Raw genomic sequence first — 20,923 nt, forward strand, 5'->3', positions numbered from 1 at the left:
CGCTGACTGTGAAAAGTACTTCAAACCATTTACTCAGCTTGGAGGAATCAAAGTCTCACGCCTCAAGGTAGGAAAGGCTATGTACCCGTTCTGTTTGTAATTTCAATCCCAGACCAACACAAGGAAAGCTCCCTCCAAAGGAGAAACCTTGGAAATGTGGGGTCTTTGGGAAAGGATTCCCTTCCCCATCCCTGCTGGAAACCCACAGACGCATTCACACCGGGAGAGGCCATTCACCTGCTCAGTGTGTAGGAAGGGCTTCATTCTGATCAGCCATCTGCAGACGCACGAGTGAGTCCACAAGGGAGAGAAGCCATTCAAGTGCCCCATGTGCGGGAGGGGTTTCACTCAGTTAGCTGCACTGCTGACCCACCAGCGGCTCCACCCTGGAGGGAGGCCATTCACCTGCTGTATGTGCCGGAAGGGATTCACCTGCTCCTCCCATCTGCGGAGGCACCAGTGAGTTCACGCGCCATCACAGGGGGGTTGAAGGAGCGATGGTCGAGTGCCAAGTGCCTATGCACGAAACGTCGATTCTCCTGCTCCTTGGATGCTGCCGGACCTGCTATGCTTTTCCAACACCACACTCTCGACTCTGAACGCCAGCATCTGCATTTTTCACTTTCTCCTCGAAGGCAAGGTTGGACTTGTCTTTTATTCACTCATTCACTCCTTACAGCCTGTCCTTTGTTGTGGCCTAACTGCACATACATCAATCCAAGTTTCAGAAAGATTTCTGCAGCTTTATTTTTGAAAAATATAACATTCTTCCTGACTGTAACGAAGTTTCTGAATATTTGGTTTCAGTTATTCTCAATTTTAAAAATCAGCTATTTCTCACATGCCGTGTTTCCCAGGTAAAGTCATCACTATCCATTCTCTCTCTTCCCTGTGAAAGACTTCATACAGCGATCAAAGAGGGCTGAGGCACGAGAAAGGACGATTGTGGGGGTGGAGGGGGTAAAGGGGTCGCTGGTGGTGGTGGAGAAGGGAGGTAAATGGACAGGGGAACATACGGGTTCAGAGGGTTGGGGGAGAGAATAGAGGGTGCAGTGTGAGGAGAGAGAATAGGCAGGGGGCAGTGGATGGGGAGAAAATGGACAGGGGGGCAGAATGTGAAGAGAGAGATAGCACAAATGCCACCTTCTCCAGGACTCGTGACAGTGTCCCACGAACTGGAACTCACTCCTTCCACATTTCTCAAAATACGCGTGGCCAAGGCAGTGGAACCATATCATCTCTACAGGCCATTCACACCGACCTTCCCAACAGCATCCCACATAGACTCACTCGTTTGTGCTACAGCCCTGCAGTTCCCCATGGCTAATTCCTGACGAAGGGTTTTGCCTGAAACGTCGAGTCTCCTGCTCCTCGGATGCTGCCTGACCTGCTGTGCTTTTCCAGCTCCACACTCTCGACCCTAATCTCCAGCATCTGCAGTCCTCACTTTCGCCCAGTAAGGGGTGAATGTTCTATTCCTAGTCTTTTAGATCTTTTAAAATCTTTCCCCCACACCCTAAACCTTTACTCTCTAGTTTTGGAATACCTCTATCCTGGGGAAAAGACAGAAACGTTGAGCAGCCAGACAAAATGCAAAAGCAATAAAATGTCGAGGCACAGGGGAAAAAAATCGGCAAAATAAAATAGCTTCGGCATTTTTCTCTCGTATTCGCCTTTGGACGCTTAATATTTGTCATGATCGGGAGGTGCCCGTGTTGGACTAATGTGTACGAAGTTAAAAATCACACAACACCAGGTTACAGTCCAATAGGCTTGTTTGGAAGCACTAGCTTTCGGAGCGCTGCTACTTCATCAGGTGGTTGTGGAATATAAGATCGTAAGATCATAAATTCTGTGTCTTACGATGTTATACTCTACAATCAGCTGATGAAGGAGCAGGGCTCCGAAAGCTAGTTCTTCCAAATAAGTCTGTTGGACTATCACCAGGTGCTTTGTGATTTTTAACTTTAAAATTTGTAACAAATTCCTGCACACTGAGCATGCTCCGCGGTGTCAGCAAGCACTATGCATGACCGCCAGTGTCAGCAAAGCACTGCGCAAACTCTTGGGTGTCCGCAGAAACGGCACGCGAGCGCCTTTCCGTGGAGCAGTGGACAAGCTTGGAGGACCGGAAGTAGTCTGATCCTCCTGCCAAGCAGAGCTGGCCATTGTGGAAATGCGGAGATTGGACCATGAGCTCTGAAGCTGCTGTTGGTCTTTTCTCTCTGCATAAGGTTGTAACTTCCTTCCTCTGTCTAACATTTGTGAGTACAACAGTGTTTTTCCCACCACGTTTTCATTCTGGGATTCAAGAGTGAACCGAGGGAGGGGCCAGACTCTGGAAAAGTTGATCCAGGTCTGTTTGTCAACTTGCAAACACATGGAAAATGCAGTACCACAATGTGAAGTTATAGCCTTTGCAGTGTAAAAAAATAGCAGAAAGGAGGTGCATTGTTTAAATGGTGATATGTTGAGATGTGGCGAAAGTGAGATGCTGGAGATCAGAGTTGAATATTGTGGCGCTGGAAAACCACAGTCGGTCAGGCAGCAACTGAGGGGGAGGAGAGTCGACGATTCGGGCACGAGCCCTTCATCAGGAATGATGTGTGGATAGACCAAGGGGCCTCAGTGTCCTTCTACACCAGTCACTGACAGTTATCAGAAAGGTGCAGCAAGCAATGAGCAAAGCAAGTGGTATATCAGCAAGAGGAATTGAGTTCAGAAGTGGGGATGTCTTCCTGCAGTTAGTCGGTTATTGAATGTATTCAAGGCTGAGTTCATGTGACTTTGAAGAACAAAGGAGTTATGGGAGAAGGCAAGAAAATGGTTTTTAGACCAGTACAGAACAGTTACAGAGACATACAGCACAGAAACAGACCATTCAGTCCAACTAGTCCATGCTGGCGGCGTTCTGAAACTAAACTGGTCCCACCTGCCAATGATCGGCCTATATCCCTCCGAACCTTTCCTATTCATGTACTTATCCAAATGTCTTTTAAACATTGTAATTGTACCTGCATCCAGAAACTCCTCTGGACATTGATTCCTCACACGAACTACTCTTTATCTTTAAAAAGAAAAGGTGCCCCTCATATCTTTTTAAAATATTTATTTCTTCACCTACAAAATTTGCTCCCTAATCTTGAAACACCCACACGAGAGAAAGAATACCTGCCGTTCATCTCATCTATACCTCTCATGATTTTATAATCCTCTCTAAGGTCACCTCTCAACCGCTGATGCTCCAGTGAAAAAAGTCCCAGCCTATCCATCTAGATGTAGGTATATTCATATCCAGTTATGAACTGTACAATGCTGGTGCCAGCTGGAAAGACAAATGACCTATTCCTGCTTCCAATTCTCTCACTTTGTCCAGGACAGCAAGAGACCATACAACATAGGTGCAGAAATTAAGCCATTTAGTCCATCAGATTTGCTCCACCATTCAATCACGGCTTATACGTTTCTCAACCCCATTTTGAAATATGGATTTTGCAAAGGCAGATCAGGGCAGGATCTACACATTTAATGGGGAGTGTTGTTGAATAAACATACCTTAGAGTGCTGGTTCATAGTGGAGTCGCAAGTAGACAGGATAGCAAAGAAGGTGTTTGGTATATTTGCTTTTAAACGTCAATGCATTTCAATATAGATGTTGGGAGGTCATGTTGCGGCTGTACAGGACATTGATTAGGCCACTTTTGGAATACTGCATTCAGTTCTGGTTTCCCTGCCACAGGAAAAGTGTTACGAACCTTTGCAAGGATTTGGAAAAGATTTACAAGACTATTGCCAGAGTTGGAGGGTTTGATCTATATAGAGAGGTTGAATAGGCTGGGCTGTTTTCTCTGGATTATTGGGGGCTGAGGGGTGACTTTATAGAAGTTCATAAGGAGCATGGATAGGGTGAATAACCAACAGCTTTTCCCCAGAGTAGGGGAGTCCAAAACTAGAGGTCATAGGCCTGAGGCGAGAGGGGAAATATTTAAAAGGAACTTTACAGGCACCTTTCTCACACAGAGGGTGCTGTGTGTATGGAATGAGCTGCCAGAGTAAGTGGTGGAGGCTGGTATAATTAAAGCATTTTAAAAGGCATCAGGTAATAGGGAGAATTGAGAGGGCTATGAGTTATGTGTTGACAAATGAGACTATGTTAATTTGGGATATCTGGTCAGCACGGACAATTTGGACTGAAGGAAAGCAGAAGTGTCATTGTGAAGCCTGGACTTTCAAAGCAGCTTTCAAATATGTTTTGTCCTTACTGGCAGCAAAAGGTACAATGAAATCTTTCATTTGTGATACAGCAACTGAGTGAGTGAGGACATTCAGGATATTGGTGGAAAGTGGGAATTTGTTACAATGTGGAGTTGAAGTGATTTAAGTAAAGTGTGCTGAGCAGGGAGCCTAGTGAAGGGTTAGGTGAGTTTTTGTTTTAAACTGCTCATTTCTTTCAGCCTCCAACATTGTATTTCCAATGCTGTCCATCAGTGGGAGTGGTGAATCAGTAACTGGTATCGTTAGAAGCCTTACGATTTTCAGTACTGCAGGTATAGCATTGTCTCATCAGCTTTGTAAAGGTTACTGGCAGCAGCGGGAGGCGTGGGCTGGATTCACTAGAAATGATTAAGCAGTTAGATAACACATGTGCAAGAGGGCAGGGTGGGACTTGTCTTTCGATTTGCAGAAGTTGGGAGGATCTGGTGCTGCGGTCCATGGCAAACACCACTGCGGTAAGTCATAGCATCACTACAGCGTGGAAGCAGGCCATTCATCCCATCAAGTCCACACTGACCCATCCGACGAGCATGCCACCCAGACCCACCCTATCTCGTTGTTTCTGCCGGTGAGTGAGACTAGGTCCCAAGATTAGGAGAAGTAGGTTTAAGACAGAGGAGAAGGAACTGCTTTTCGCGGAGAGTGGTGAATCTATGGAATTCTCTGCCCAAGGAAGCAGTAGAAGCAGCCATATTCAAGACATAGTCCGATGGGATTTTGTATGGTAGGTGAATTTAGGATAGTCAGGATAATGCAGGTACGAGGAGCTGAGACGATGGATAGATGAGCCATGATCCTTATGAATGGTGGAGTAGCTCGATGGACCAAATGGCCTACTCCTGCTTCTATTACTGCGAATGTATAAACATGCATTTTTCATGGCCAATCCGTATCAAGGCAGGTGAGCAATGCAGTGATGCGGAAATGAACATCAGAGAATGATAGAATGGGACACGGAAAGTAAATGTCCCAGTCCAAAGATGTGCAGGTCAGGTCAAATGACCATGCTAAATTGCCCATAGTGTTAGGTTCATTAATCAGAAAGAAATGGGTCTGGGTGGGTTACTCTTCAGGGTGTCGGTGTGGACTTGTTGGGCCGAAGGGCCTGTTTCCACACTGTAGGGAAATAGAATCTAATCAATCAAAACTGGATTCTACAGAACACAAGAATTGAAACTGAAGACTGTATGGCTGAATGTGTGCTGCAATGTAACACAACTGAATGAATTGGCTGCACACATTGAAGAGAATAATTATGATCTGAGACTCCTTACAGGGACGTGGCTTCAGGATGACAAGGATTGGATCTGAATATTGAGGGGGTACGTGGCATTCAGGTTGAATAGGAAGCGAGGTAAAGGTAGAGGGTGGGCACTGCTAATCAAAGCACTAATAACATGGTACTCTGGTGTCAGCTCGGATTTCAGGTCCTGATTTCTCTGTCCTCTTCTCCCTGTTCCCACAGAGTAAGATGTTGTCTGTTCTCAGCTCAGCTGGCTTTCTGCTGAAACTTTGAGCCCCTTTTACACCTTCCAGAGCAATAAAACATTCAGTCGATCAAGGCCCAATCCACAATGTTCTCAACCTGACAACCATCCAGACTGAGAGAGTCATCGGAGCAGGGAATAAAACAAGAAAAATGAAACAAAATTAGACATTAATGCATATTTGGCGCTTAAAGTGTGTTCATTAGGTAGTAAACCAGAATTAGGGGTCTCTCAGGATTCTTATCGTCCCCGACTTGAGGAATTCTCTCTCCCTAACAATATTTACATCAACAGAAATAAAGCATCTGTTATCAAATAGACATAGAGATATACAACACGGAAATAGACTTTTTGATCCAATACATCCATGCTGACAAGATGTCCTATCTAAATCTCGTGTCCCATTTGCCAGCATTTGGCCCATATCCCTCCAAACCTTTCCTACTCACACACCCATCCAGATGCCTTTTAAATGTTGTAATTGTACCAGCCTCCACCACTTCCTCTAGCCTATTTACTCTATCCATGCCCCTCATGATTTTATAAATGCCCATAAGATCACCCCTCAGCCTCCGGCAGTCCAGGGAAGCAGCCCCATCCTATTCAGGCTCTCCTTATACCACAAACCCTCCAACCCTGGCGACATCCTTATCAATCTTTTCTGCACACTTTCAAGTTTCACAACATCGTTCCTATCCTACAGTAGGGAGACCAGAATCGAATGCAATAATCCAAAAGTGGCCGAACCAATGTCCTGTACAGCTACAACATGACCTCCCAACACCTATACCCAATGCATTCAATGGGCCAAATGGCCTCTTTCTGCACTGCAGCGATTTAATGATTTGATTTTGTATCAGAGTCAATTTCAGGCACTATCTCTGGTTTATGCTGTGTCAGGGTGGGATCACTGGTACCAGAATTGCTTGCAATAATCCAAGCGTCGCCTAACCAATGTCTTCTACAGTCGCAACATGACCTCCTGACTCCTGCACTCAGTGCACTGACCAATAAAGGCAGGCATATCAACACCTTCTTCACTATTCTGGCTATGTGCGACTCCCCTTTCAAGGAACTATGAACTTACCATCGAGTCATACAGCATGGTCATGGACCTTTGGTCCAACCAGTCCATGCCAACCATAATCCCAAACTAAATCAGTCTCTCCTGCCTGCTGTTGGCCTGTATCCCTCCAAACCTTTCCTATTCATGTACTAAAACAAATGTCTTTTTATTGTACCCGCATCCACCGCTTCCTGAGGAGGTTCATTCCACACATCAACCACCCTCTGTGTAAAATTAGTATTTGAATGGCAAGCATGAGGTTGAAATGAAATGGTTCATTAAAATAAACATTTTCTATCAAACCCCCTACAGCAGGTATGGTAGCAACTCCAACTCTGGAGTCTCTCAAATCGATATTTCCATGGAGTGGAGGGGGGAGTAAAGTGTTGGATTCACAGAGGTGGGGTTTTTCTGAGAGTGTAAAGCTAAAATTATACCCTGTGCTTTGCTTGAACTCAAACTGCATTGATGTGGAGGAAAGCGAAAGGAGTTTGCAAAGTGTCCTCCCCTCCCCATGTGCCCCCCTCCCACATTGTGGACGTCACAACGTGGAGGTAGCCCTGTCAATTTCAGAGTGAAACTCCCTCCCTCTGGGCAACATCTGGGAGCAAAGCAACGTCTCCCCCTTTCTATTCCTCATCCTGGGAGGGGGAGAGAGAGAGGCGTGGGTGGGGGGGTTGTGTTGGGTGGAGACTGTTCACTTGTAGCAACTGGAGTGACTCCATGGAGGGAGCAGGCTCTCCAAAGGTGCTCAGATGCTCTCTGTCCCTCTCAAAGACATTTTCCTTGTGTATTCCCTCGGTTTGGCACGTATAGAGTTTGTACCCTGGAAAAGGTTACTTCTTTCCTCATGTTCAAAATTATAAGGGTCGTTTCTCATGGAACTGAGCAGTATTTAAGGGATTGGCACATTGATTTCAAATGTAGACATCTGTTGCTTCATATGGTGTATATCTGATATTGTTGGCTGTTATAAAAACTTTGTGGCTATGATTTTTCACCTTCTAATGCAGAAATAGAGTTACATTCTATATCTCTTGTCTCTTTTGTATTTACGAGGACAGCAGGAAGTCATTCAGTAACTTCACTGGCTTTCTTTTCCCAAGCAGTCTTGACATTTCATTACCATATTCGTGATTCAGCTCCATTTCCAGCACCTTTGTCGACAGCTTGTTCCAGGTTATTACGATCTAAATTAAGTTTTCCTCCAAACATACTGAAGGCTGTCTTGTTGCATGAGGGTTTTCTGCATCCTGCATAATATATGGTCAGCACTCATCTGGCAATATACAGGAATTGCCACCGATGTTATATTCATTTAACAGTACTGCCAGTGATCACTCAATTTGTGATTTGTTTTTGGAGGAAGACATGCAGAAAGAAATCTGAAAACAAATGATACGGCATCTTCTGACAGAGCCACTTGAATCATTGGGGCTTGAATATCAGCAGCCATTCAATTCAAGAAGAAATGTTTGCTTTTGTCTGTGTGAGAGATTTTGAACACTGGTATGGCAGGAATAATACTGAGACACCCGAGTGAGGGAGATTCAGTACGCTGTCTGTGAAAAATGCGTCAAACTATTTACTCAGCTTGGGGGATCAAAATCTCACCCCTCACAGTGGGGAGAGACTATGTATCCATTCTGTTTTGAATTTCAAACCCAGCGCGACACAAAGAATGCTCCCCTCATGGGGAAACCATGGAAATGTTGGGACTTTGGGAAAGGGTTCCCTTCCCCATTGGGGCTAGACACCCACAGACGCGTTCTCACTGGGGAGACGCTGTTCTCCTGCTCAGTATGTGGGAAGGGATTCAGTTGGCTGTGCAGCCTGCAGACACACCAGCGAGTTCACACCAGGGAGAGGCTGTTCATCTGCCACCATTGTGGGAGATGATTCATTCAGTCGTCTCACCTGTAGTCACACCAGCAGGTTCACAGTAGGGAGAGGCCGTTCTCCTGCTCTCTGTGTAGGCAGCGATTCATCGATGCATCCCACATCCTGAAACACCAGCGGGTTCACCTGGGGGAGAGGCCGTTCACCTGCTCTGAGTGCAGGAAGGGATTTGTCGATTCTTACACCCTGCTGACCCACCAGCCGGTCCACAGCAGAGAGGCGCCGTTCACCTGCCCTAAGTGCGAGAAGAGCTTCAGTCATGTGGGCAACTTGTGGAGGCACCAGCGGATCCACACCAGGGAGAGGCCGTTCACATGCTCTGTGTGCGGGAAGGGGTTCACTCAGACATCTCCATATCATGGAGAGGGCGTTCATCTGCTCTCCGTGTGGAAAGGGCTTCACCCGCTCCTCCCACCTACGGAGCCACCAGCGAGTTCTGGAATTTTTTGAGGATGTAACTCTGAAGATGGACAAGGGAGATCCAGTGGATGCTGGTACCTGGACTTTCAGAAAGCCTTTGATAAAGTCCCACAAAGGAGGTTAGTGAGCAAAATTAGGGCGCATGGTATTGGGGGCCAAGTACTGACTTGGATTGAAAATTGGTTGGCTGACAGGAAACAAAGACTAGTGATAAATGGCTCCCTTACAGAACGGCAGGCGGTGACCAGTGGACTACTGCAGGGATCAGTGCTGGGTCTGCAGCTTTTTACAATATATATTAATGATATAGAAGATGGTATTAATAGTCACATTAGCAAATTTGCTGATGATACAAAGCTGGGTGGCAGGGTGAAATGTGAGGAGGATGCTAGGAGATTACAGGGTGACCTGGACAGGTTAGGTGAGTGGACAGATGCATGGCAGATGCAGTTTAATGTATGGTTATCCACTTTGGTGGCAAGAACAGGAAGGCAGATTACTACCTAAATGGAGTCAAGTTAGGTAAAGGGGTAGTATAAAGAAATCTGGGTGTTCTTGTACACCAGTCAATGAAGGCAAGCATGCAGGTACAGCAGGTTGTGAAGAAAGCTAATAGCATGCTGACCTTCATAACAAGAGGGATTGAGTATAGAAGCAAAGAGTTTCTTCTGCAGCTGTACAGGACCCTGGTGAGACCGCACCTGGAATATTGTGTGCAGTTCTGGTCTCCAAATTTGAGGAAAGATATTCTGCCTATTGAGGGAGTGCAGCGTAGGTCCACATGGTCAATTCCTTGAATGGCAGGACTATCTTATGTTGAAAGATTGGAGCGACTGTGCTTGTATATCCTTGAGTTTAGAAGACTGAGAGGGGATCTGATTGAGACGTATAAGATTATTAAAGGATTGGACACTCTGGAGGCAGGAAACATGTTTCCGCTGATGGGTGAGTCCCGAACCAGAGGACACAGCTTAAAAATAAGGGGTAGGCCATTTAGGACAGAGATGAGGAGAAACTTCTTCACCCAGAGAGTGGTAGGTGTGTGGAATGCTCTGCCCCAGAAGGCAGTGGAGGCCCAGTCTCTGGATTTGTTTAAGAAAGAGTTGGATAGCGCTCTCAAGGATAGTGGAATCAAGGGTTAAGGAGATAAGGCAGGAACAGGATACTGATTGAGGACGATCAGCCATGATCATAACGAATGGTGGTGCAGGCTCGAAGGGCAGAGTGGCCTACTCCTGCACCTATTGTCTATTGAGTTCATGTGCCATTGCAGGGGGATTGAAGGAGCGACGGCCGAGTGCCATTATCGACTGGACTATCAACCCAGTTCCGGGGATTCCCGGGGTTTGAATCCCGCCGAGGCAGATTGTGGGATTGGAATTCGGTCAGAAATTTGGAGTTCTGAATCTAATAATGAAACCATTTTTGGGGGGAGAAACTGCCATCTAATTCACTCATGTCCCTTTTAGGAAAGGAAACTGCCATTGTGGGAAAGGATTCACTCAGTCATCTCAACTGCATCCTTTATCCGGTCTGACCGACACCTGACTCCAGACCCACAGCAGCATGGTTGACTCTTGACTGCCCCTCCCCATGGCAAATGAGTGGGAGTAACTTCAATGAATACAGTGTGTGGGTTGAAATTGCTGAGTGAGGCAATACTTCCTTTAGTTTCAGGCTGTACCAAGGATCCAATTATAAAGGGACAACTCAGCGCTGACCAACAGTAAAGGAAGTGGAGTTGGGAGGAGTGTGTGAGCTTTGAGATGTTTAAAAAAAAAGCTTCTTTTCATACACTTTTTTTTGCTGGGGAGATCTGAAGCTGTAACAAAGTTGGGTGGCAATAAAGGTTACTTGAACTTAACCCCAGTCTCAGACTGTTAATGAAAGCTATGAGATCCAATAGGTTTTTGTGTTAAAACTGCTCATTCCTTTCAACCTCTTGCACTAAGTTTCCAATGTCATGTATCAGAATGAGCAGTGAATGAGTAGCTAATATCGTTAGAAATTGTAAATTTTTCATCTCTGCAGGTATTGCATCATTTCATCGACATTGTAACGTTTACTGGCAGCACCGGCAGGTGTGGGATGTATTCATGAGAAACAAAGTTAAAAATCATACAACACCAGGTTATAGTCCAACATGTTTATTTGGAAGCACTAACTTTCGGAACACTGCTCCTTCATCAGGTGTTTGTGGCGCAGGATCATAGGAGAATTTATAGCAAAAGATCGCAGTTTCATGCAACAGAAATGATATAGAACAAACTTAGATTGTTGTGAAGTCTTTCATCTTTTAGAATGGGTTGCAGGTTTTGGTTCATTAATATGTAAATCCCAGAACTTGTTTGAAGACACATTCTCGGGACAACTTAAGGTCTGTATCCCAATCTTGAGTGAGACTGGTTCTATTTCCAAAGTAGGAATTTATAAAATCTCACATGGATTGACTGCCTGCAGATTGTATTTTGCTCAAAAAGCGCACAATGTATCTGCAAATATAATTCTGCAAATTCAAAATCACACAAAAGCCTTATATGTAAGTGTGCATGCATGAGAGTATGTGTGTGTGTGTGTGTGTGTGTGCGAGCTTGATAAAGTGTGTGAGTGATAGAGTATCAGCCTGTGAGAGGGTGTATATGTGTGCGTGTCTGAGACAGTGATCTGTGTGAATGTGAGCGTGTGTGAGAGTGTACGCTTTGAGTGGGTGTGAGAGCGTGACAGTGAAGTGCGGTTACCTGTCATGTGACATGAACCCAAGATCCTGGTTGAGGCCATCCTCATGTGTTCTGAAGTTGGCTTCCAGCCTCTGCTGGGCCACTAAAACTGAATAAGCAGTTACATAGCACACATTGGAGAGGGCAGGGTGGGATTTGTCTTTCGATTTGCAGAAGGTGGGAGGTTCTGGCTGCTGGAAACTAGGGAAAACACATGCTGGAGGACCTTCGGCTCAATGAGATGCAACTGGAAGCCAGGCTGCAGACAGGATGGGGGAATCATCAAACCCCCTACACTGTGGAAACAGGCCCTTTGGCCCAACAATCCACACTGACCCCTGTTCGAGCATCCCACCCAATAACCTCCACAGCTAATCCCTGAATTTAGAACGCCCAATCCACTCTAAGCTGCACATCTTGGGGCCTTGGGAGGAAACCAGAACACCCAGAGATGGGAAGGTAGAAAAGTGCAAACTCTACACAATCACCGTGAGGGTGGGATCGAACTCAAGTCCCTGGCACTGTGAGGCAGCGGTGCTAACCACTGAGCTGCTGCCGCGCCGCCCACAGTCTTGGATTGAAGGAATCGACTGACTTCATTCCAGGATTGAAGGAATCGATTGACTTCATTCCAGGATTGAAGGAATCGATTGGCTTCATGCCAGTCCTGGTGACACTCCAGCCGTTTGGGGAATTTAATTTGCTTCCACAGAGTTTCCACGGTGCAGGGGTCATTGCGTCTCAGCAGCTTCACCAATCCAAAGAAGGGCTCGTCTACAGCGAGAACACTAGTCCACATTTCGCCACAGAGTTAAAGTTCTCTGCACAGTCAGAACCCTGGAACACTCCCACGCAGGCTGCGTGTAATCACGGGGCTTCTCAAGTCACGTTGATGTTCGAAATAATTTCCCCTCCTGGATTCAAAAGCTGCTGATATTCAGGCCCTGAGTAAATGTCTTGTGCACGCCTGAACAGCAAATCCTCCTCTGCTAATACCTTGCGAAAACAGATCATTGCTGTCAGTGCAGGGCAGGAAATAGGATAAGAGAATTCTAGCTTGTACCGAACAGCCTTCCCTATCTCCTACCCGAAATCTCTGTCTCCCATTTCCTCCACCTTTCAATGGATTCCAACTCGAATTCATCCTTCCATCCTCCTGTTTTTGCCCAGCTCCCCTCACCGGAAAGTGCTGACTCTCGGTTCAGTTTCTTAGTCACTTCTTGCCGTTCCCAGTATATTGCCCACATCTTTATTTAGTTTTTAAAACAGAAAGGCAGTGGTTTGCTGATGCCAGGAGCTGAGGGGAATTGCGCTCACGCTCCAGATTCTCTCTCGCGTCATTCACAATAATCTGCACTGCACATGTACAAAGAAGGGGATGCTGGGAGTGGGTGGGACGCATTCATCAACTCCCCATTCAATCAAGACCCAATCATGCCCACAGCGCCCCCTGTCTATTCTCTCTCGCTATCCCTAGCTTCCCCCCTCTCACACACATGCCATCCTCTCCATCCATTCTATCTCCATACCCTCTTCCCCCTGTCTAGTCCAGTCTCTCGTCCACCCTCTGCCTTCCTCCATCCAATCCCTCTCCCCACACTCATTCTCTCTCTCCTCCCACTCCCTGCTCCCCTCCATTCTCTCTCTTGCCCCACCCTCTGCTCTCCATCCATTCCCGCTCTCTCCCCCCACCCTCTCCTAACATTCATTGTTGCTCTCTTTCTCCCCCACCCTCTGCCCCCTTCCAATCTCTCTCCCCACCCACTGACCCACGTCCATTCTCTCTCCCCACACTCTGCACCCCCATTCTCTCTCTCTCTCTGTCAAACGCTCTGCCCCCACCCTGTGCACCCCCAGTGTTTCTCTAACTCCAATGCTCTGCCCCGGGTCCATTTCTCTCTCTCTCTTCCCCCAGCCTCTGTTTCCCGTCCAATTTCTCTACCTGCACCCCCATCCTCATCCTTTCTTGTGCCTCGAGCCCTCTTCGATCACTGTATCAGCCCTTCTAAGGATAGAGAGAGCGTGGATGGTGATGACTCCACCTGGGAGGTGGGAGGGTGTGGTGTGAGAAATGGCTGATCTTTTACATTGAGAATCGCTAAAATGATATATTCAAAAGCATCAGTAAAGGTTGAAAGCAAATTCAATTATTGTTTTAAAAAGCTGCATTTTTCTGAAACTTGCATTGAAATCTGTGCAATTAGGCCACAGTTGAGGACAGGCTGTCAGGATGGAATGGCCAATTCCTCGTCTTGTGAAGTTGGTTCAGATTAATTAGAAATAGAGTCATAGAGTTGCAGAGCAGGGAAACAAGCCTTTCGGTGCATGCCAACCACATATTCTAAATTAATCTGGTGATCCATTTGCCACCATTTGGCCCATATCTCTCTCAACCCTTCCTATTCATATACCCATCCAGATGCCTTTTAAATGTTGTAATTGTTCCAGCCTCGACCACTGTCTCTGGCAGCTCATTCCATACATATACCACGCTCTGCATGAAAATGTTACCAGTTCGGTCCTTTCCCCTCTCACCCTAAACCTATGCCCCTCCAGTTTTGGCTTTCCTCTACCCTGGGGAAACGACATTCAAAAATTGAGCAGCCAGACAAAATGCAAAAGGAATAAACTGTTGAGCCCCAGGAAAACAAACAAGTCTGGCTCCAGCCTTTTTTTCTCTCCGATCGGCAGTTGGACCAGCATCTCCACTGGGCATACTGCGCATGCTTCTCGATGTCAGGAAGCATTGCGCATGTACGCTGGTGTCAGCAAAATACTGCGCATGCTCTTTGCTGTCAGCGGAAACGGCACGCAACATTCTTGATCGACCAATGGGAAGCCCTGACGGACCGGAAGGAGTGTGGTCCTCCTGCCATTGAGAGCCTCCCCCCTATTGTCTGAATGCGGAAGTTGGACCATGCGCTTGTGAAGGTGTTGCTGCTCCTCTCTCTATGAATGAAGATTGAACTTCATCCCAGACTGCAACTTCTTTCCTCTGTCCAACATCTGTGAGTACAACACACTCTTCTCACCCCCTTTTCCATTTTATTTTTTCACTCTGGTGTTCAGTTCTTGACTTGCAGCAAAATTGGTTCAGGTATGTGTCTTAATTGGCAAACACATAGTAAATGTAGTAACGCAGTGTGAAATTATAGCCTTTCCTATGAAATAAAAACAGAAAGGAGGTACATTGTTTAAATGGTGATATATTGGGATGTGGAGTAAGTGAGGACTGCAGATACGGGAAATCAGAGTCGAAAATTGTGGCGCTGGAAAAGCACAGCTGGTCAGACAGCATCCGAGGTGCAGAACAGTTAACGTTTTGGGCAAAAGCACTTCATCAGGAATGATGTGTGGATGTACAAACGTGCCTCAGCTACCTTCTGCTCAGGCTTTCTACTCCAGTCAATGCCAGTTGTCACATAGGTGTAGCAAGCAATCAGCAAGGCAAGTGGTATATTAGCAAGAGGAATTGAGTTCAATGTGGGGATGCCTTTCTGTAGTTAGGGAGATATTGAATATATTCAAAGCTGAGTTCATCTGACTTTTGAATGTCAAAAATAGTTATGGAAGAAGGCAAGAAATTAAAAAAAATAATAATATTTTGATTAGAAACTTTTTCAAATCTCTCACAACACCTCTATATACAAAAAAGAACAGTACCAAAGTACAGAAAAATAGCAGTACAACAATGTCATATTATGATACTATTAATAATGAGCTACCTATTATTCTACTAGAACAAACTTAGCTTAAACTAAACTACAATCAAATTGAATAAAAATAAAATTAAACATAATTTAAGTTAATTTGAATTCTATCACAATTCTTTATTCTATTTCACTCACCACACCTCCATTAAGGCTCCCATCCATGGGAGCACCAGTTATTAAACCCGTATTCTTTTCACCCAGCCTTGCCCTCCCAGGGCCCCATGAGCGCCCAGACTGATTCCCACAGCTATATCACGGCTCTAATTAATACTGCTGATCAGTCTAGATCAATAAAATTTAGAAAGGGCTGCCACATCTTGTAAAACTACTGTTTTGTGGTGCACCATATTTGTGAGGTCATCTTGGGGGGGATGCTCCATCACCAGCATATGCCACCCCATAAGCCCTGGGGGTTTTTCCAACATCCAATTCATTAAAATGTTCTTCCTTGCACAGTGCTTAAGAATGTTACAGTCTGTTCCTGTGTTCTCCGAGAGAAGGCAAATTTGGCAACCCCAGAAGAAGAAATACCGGATTCATTTTAACTTTAATCCCCCAGGATGTCCTTCAGTTCCCTTACTATAGCACTCCAGTATCTCTGGATCTTACAACATGACCAATAGCAGTGTGTGAGTGCCTATACTAATTTTACATTTGGGACACCCTGGTGATGCTCCTCTCTTGAACTGAGCTAGCCTCTCTGGCACAACATAAGCCCTGTGTAAAATCTTCAATTGCATGCCCTGTGCTTTGTTACATATTGAAATTTTCCTTACATTTTCCCATATATCTTGCCATACTTCTAATGAAATATCCTATCCTAGCTCCCGATTCCACATCCTAGAGAGTCCCTCCACATCCCTTAAGGTACGTCCCTTCTGTAAATGATACAACCTACTAACTGAAAGAGCACCTGTACACCAGAGTACTCTTTATTCCACATTTGACCTGTAATGCTGAGCCAGGAGCATGGTATTCCTCTGTATATAATCCCTTGGCTGAAAGTATCGGAAAAGGTCCCTATTAGACAATGAATAATAGATTAACTAGGGGACATCTCGACTGCAATGCATCAATGTCAAGCAAAATCGACCCGAGTCCCCTCGTGCCCAGTCACACACATATGCTAAGAAAGCGCTTATTTGATATCTCTTCAAGTCCAAAAGGTCCACTCCTCCTCACCCTATGAGAGCTGCAATTTGGTAAACTTAATTAGGGGGCGGCTGCGACACCAAATAAAAGAACCGAGCCAACCATTGAGCCTCAGTAAGACTCATCTGGGTAGCAACAACAGGACCATTCTCATGGGGTACAACAGGCGAGGAAGAACATTCATTTTAATCAGAGCTATTCGGCCTAACCATGATAACGGTAATCCGTCCCATCGCTGTAAATCCTGCTTTATCCTCTCCAGTAATTGTACATAGTTAGCTTTATACAGCTGGTGGAAGGCAGGAGTAATAAAAATTCCCAAATACAAAAACCCTTTTGACGATCTAAACAGGAACTGCATTCCCTCCTTCAGATCAGGCACCTCCACTAATTCTTCCCCTCCCCCATCGGCATAGCTTCTGATTTTGTAAATTTGATCTTGCAGCCCGAAAAACAGCCAAATAAATTAATTGTTTGAATCAATCGAGGAACGGACTCCTCCAGATTGGCCAAGAACAAAAGGACATCATCAGCATATAGGGTAATCTTATGTTCCCCCATTCCCACTCCTGGCGCCACTATTTCAGGGTCCCTCCTGATAGCCTCAGCTAATGGCTCAATTGCCAAGGTAAATAGCAGCGGTGAAAGAGGACACCCCTGTCGACTACCTCTCCCAGGTTTAAAGTTATCTGACTTATTGCCGTTTGTGATGACTGCTGCCTTTGGATCATTATACAACACCACTACCCATCAAGCAAAGGTTGTCCCCAGACCAAAGCGCTTGAGGACCCCAAACAGGTATAGCCATTCTATCTGGTCAAATGCCTTTTCTGCATCTAGGGAGGCCACTGAACCCAGGATCAACCTTTGCTGGCATACCTGCACCATGTTCAGTACCCTCCTGATATTGTTGGAGGAGCTACGGCCCTTAACAAAACCCATCTAATCTTCTTTCACAATACAGAACAACACCTTTTCCAACCTCAGGGCCAGCGTCTTGGGTAGAATTTTAAAATCTACATTCAACAGTGAAATGGGTCTGTATGAAGCACATTCTTTGGGCTCTTTCTCCTTCTTTAAAATGAGGGAGATATTAGCCTCCCTAAGAGAGGGTGGAAGATAATCCTGTGCATATGAATAGCTATACATCCTCAGAGGTGGCTCCACCAACGCATTTATGAATTCCTTATAGAATTCACTTGGGAATCCATCTGACCCCAGTGCTTTGCCACCTTGGAGATGCTTTATTGCTTCCTGCACCTCCTGTATCGTCATAGGCCCATTCAACAGGAAACCTGTTCCGCGTTTATACTAGGGAGATGCAGGATCTCAAAAAAGGCCTGCATTCTCGCTGCACTGTGTTCATCTCCCTCTGACTGATATAACTCTGCAAAGTATTCCCTAAATCTAACATTAATCTTCATTAACTCACGGGTAACTGTGCCAACCTTCTATCTAACAGACATAATAGATTGGGAAGCATTTTTCTTTCTTGCCAGATATCTACATGGCTTATCTCCAAATTCAAACAATCTTTGTTGAGCAAAGCAGACCTTTTTTTTCCCAGTGTGTGCAATGAATTGGGAGCAGCCCGGAGAGCTGCAGCTTGACCAGTGAAGGCCTATTATAATACACTTCCTCAGCTATCTGCAGCTGGGTCTCCAACATCTGTTGTTGCTCCTTCCTCTGCGTCCTTCTAGTCGTTGAATAAAAAATAATCAGGCCTCATAAATATGCCTTAGTGGCCTCCTACAGTATTTCCGGATTACTGGCCGTACCCGAGTTGATATCCCAGAAGGCTCTGAACTCTTGTGATGTACTCAACAAATTTGCTATCCCTTAACAGGAATGGGTCCATGCACCAGTGCTGTGCATCCATTCCACCACTCTTGATTTTACCATCTAAATACACTGGCACATGGTCCGAGACAGCTATATTGCCAATTTCACAAGCCAATGTTCTGTCCAAGCAATCCAATGGCATTAAAAAGTGTCAGTTCCCATGTGGTACTTGTGTGGGTTGGAAGAGAAAGTAAAGTCTCTTCCATTAGGGTGGAGATGCCTCCACACATCCACTAATCCCAACTCCTCGCACATGCCCACCAACTGCTTAGGTTGCGCGGGTGTACCTGTCTGGCCCCTTGGCACCCTGTCTCCCTCGGGATCTATTAGGCGATTAAAATCCCCTCCAATGACCATGCGGCGAACCCCAAGACTCATTAATTTAGCAACTGCATCAATTAGAAATTTAAGAGGGTGCACCGGGGGGACAATACACATTCAGGACGCCATACTCTTCTCCATGTATTCGAGCTTTAAGAATGACGGACAGTCCATGTTTGTCCTTAATTTGCTCAATTATCTGCAAAGGGAGGTTCCTTCTTACCAGTATAGCCACTCCTCTACACTTGGAGCTCAAGTAGGAGAAGAATATCCTATCATAACCTCCTTGCTGCATTTTCAGATGATCCTTATCAGTTAAATGTGTCCCCTGCAGCAGGGCGATGTCCACCTTTTCCTTCCTGAGGCTTGACAGTACCTTCTTTCTTTTTAACGGGGGAATGGCTCCCTTTTACATTCCAGGTGTAGCACTTGAACGAATCAGTAGCCATGGCCATTCAGGGCAGCCCGTGGTTTCCCACGAGGAGGAAGCTTATCTGAGGTGCAGTGAGCAACAAAGACATTAACTCTATAAAGTCTAAAAACTGCTCCTATTAAAAACTACGATAAATAAAAATCTAACCACCACATATAACTTAAGCAAACGCTCAAATAACCCCCAATTATGTAGAGATCTCTTACCCCCCTCCCCAAACCCCACCATTGCCACCATTTACATTCTGAGAGTTAACAATGGTTACCCATCTCCCCACACCCCTTCTCCATACATCTTAAGCACAGGTATAGCCATCCCCAATCCAAAAACAAAAGGACAGCAGTCAAAGAAAAGGCCCCACACAATACGTAACTGACCGATATACTAAATAATTCTATTTTTTTGTCAAGGCAGTACGTATAAAGCCGATAACCACAAAAAAAAGGGGCAAAAAAGTAGCATTGTCTGTAATGATGTCCCTCCCGCCTTCACCCCGACTCGATTTCTTTAATTCAGAGAATTCGCAAAGTCCTTTGCCTTTTCTGCTGAATCAAAATTATATACCGTCCCTCCATGAGAGAAACGGAATACGGTCAGGGACCTCAAGGAATATTGTATGTTCAGATCCCTTAATTTTCTCTTAACTTCATCAAATGCCCTTTTCTTAATCCAGGCTCCTGAGAAGTCCTGAAAATATATTATTCTTGAGCCTTTGTGCATTAAAGCCTTTGGATCTCTTCCCAGTCTTCTTGCTGTTTCAATCACTAACTGTTTTTCTTATGAATGCAGGAGGCGCACTAGGACCACGCGGGGCTGCGGGTCCGACCCGGACCTGCGCATTTCGATCCAGTGGGCCCGCTCCGCACTCAACAGGCCCGACTCCAACTCCAGCCCCAGGAATCCAATCAGGTCTTCGCCTTCGTCGCATTCCGGAAGACCCACGAGCTGTAAGATTTTTCTTCTACTTTAGTTTTCCAGGACGTCCACTTGCTCCTGAAGGACCCAAACCTGGTCTTCCAGCGTTTGGATCCTTCCTCCTGAGACCTCCGCCACGGTCTCCAATGCCACGGTCCTCTCCTCCGCTGCCTATTCTCTTTGGTCCAACATTTGAATTACCTGCTCCATGCTTTTCCAGCGTGGCAGATAGTGGTTCCACCGCTGCTTCAATCTTATCTCAGAGTTTGGCAAACTCCGAGAGTAACTGCTGCTGTCCCATTAAACCCAAAGGGACTGCCCTGGGAGTTTGAGCAATGGCTCCAGGCGCCCCCGATGCAGTAGGGGAGTGCCCTACCTGCTGCACCCCTGTTGGCCCCTTTCCTTCATTTGCTTTAATTCTGGTCCTAAAGCTGTCAAACCACAATTATAGCAGCTCCAGACGTTCAGTAAGTTTATATTAGCAATTGTTTTCTCCTACGGATGGTTAATGAGGTGGGGGGAGGGGTAAAAGTCCACCTTTCCGGGTGTATGGCACAGAGCCCAGCACAACAGACCACTCAAACCACCGCCATCTTGGATTTCCAAGAAAATGGTTTTAAGACCAGTACAGAACAGCTACAGGGTCATACAGCACAGAAACAGACCCTTCGCTCCAACTCGTC

At 45.8% G+C, this 20,923-nt stretch overlaps 1 protein-coding gene across 1 annotated transcript in view; it reads right to left on the minus strand.

Moving 5' to 3' along the window:
* Nucleotides 1–20,923, minus strand: part of LOC148143388 (uncharacterized) — a gene marked incomplete at its 5' end in the record, with an annotated part of 330,397 nt that overhangs the window by 120,606 nt on the left and 188,868 nt on the right. Inside the window, one exon of the mRNA XM_087975187.1 lies at nt 19,694–19,709. Coding sequence (XP_087831313.1) covers nt 19,694–19,709 — 16 coding nt within the window. The remainder of the gene's footprint in view (nt 1–19,693; nt 19,710–20,923) is intronic.

The sequence above is a fragment of the Chiloscyllium plagiosum genome, unplaced genomic scaffold (genome assembly GCF_037043375.1).
Source record: "Chiloscyllium plagiosum isolate Xiang-an unplaced genomic scaffold, Cpla_swu_hap1 HiC_scaffold_27, whole genome shotgun sequence".
In the NCBI taxonomy this organism is placed as follows: domain Eukaryota; kingdom Metazoa; phylum Chordata; class Chondrichthyes; order Orectolobiformes; family Hemiscylliidae; genus Chiloscyllium; species Chiloscyllium plagiosum.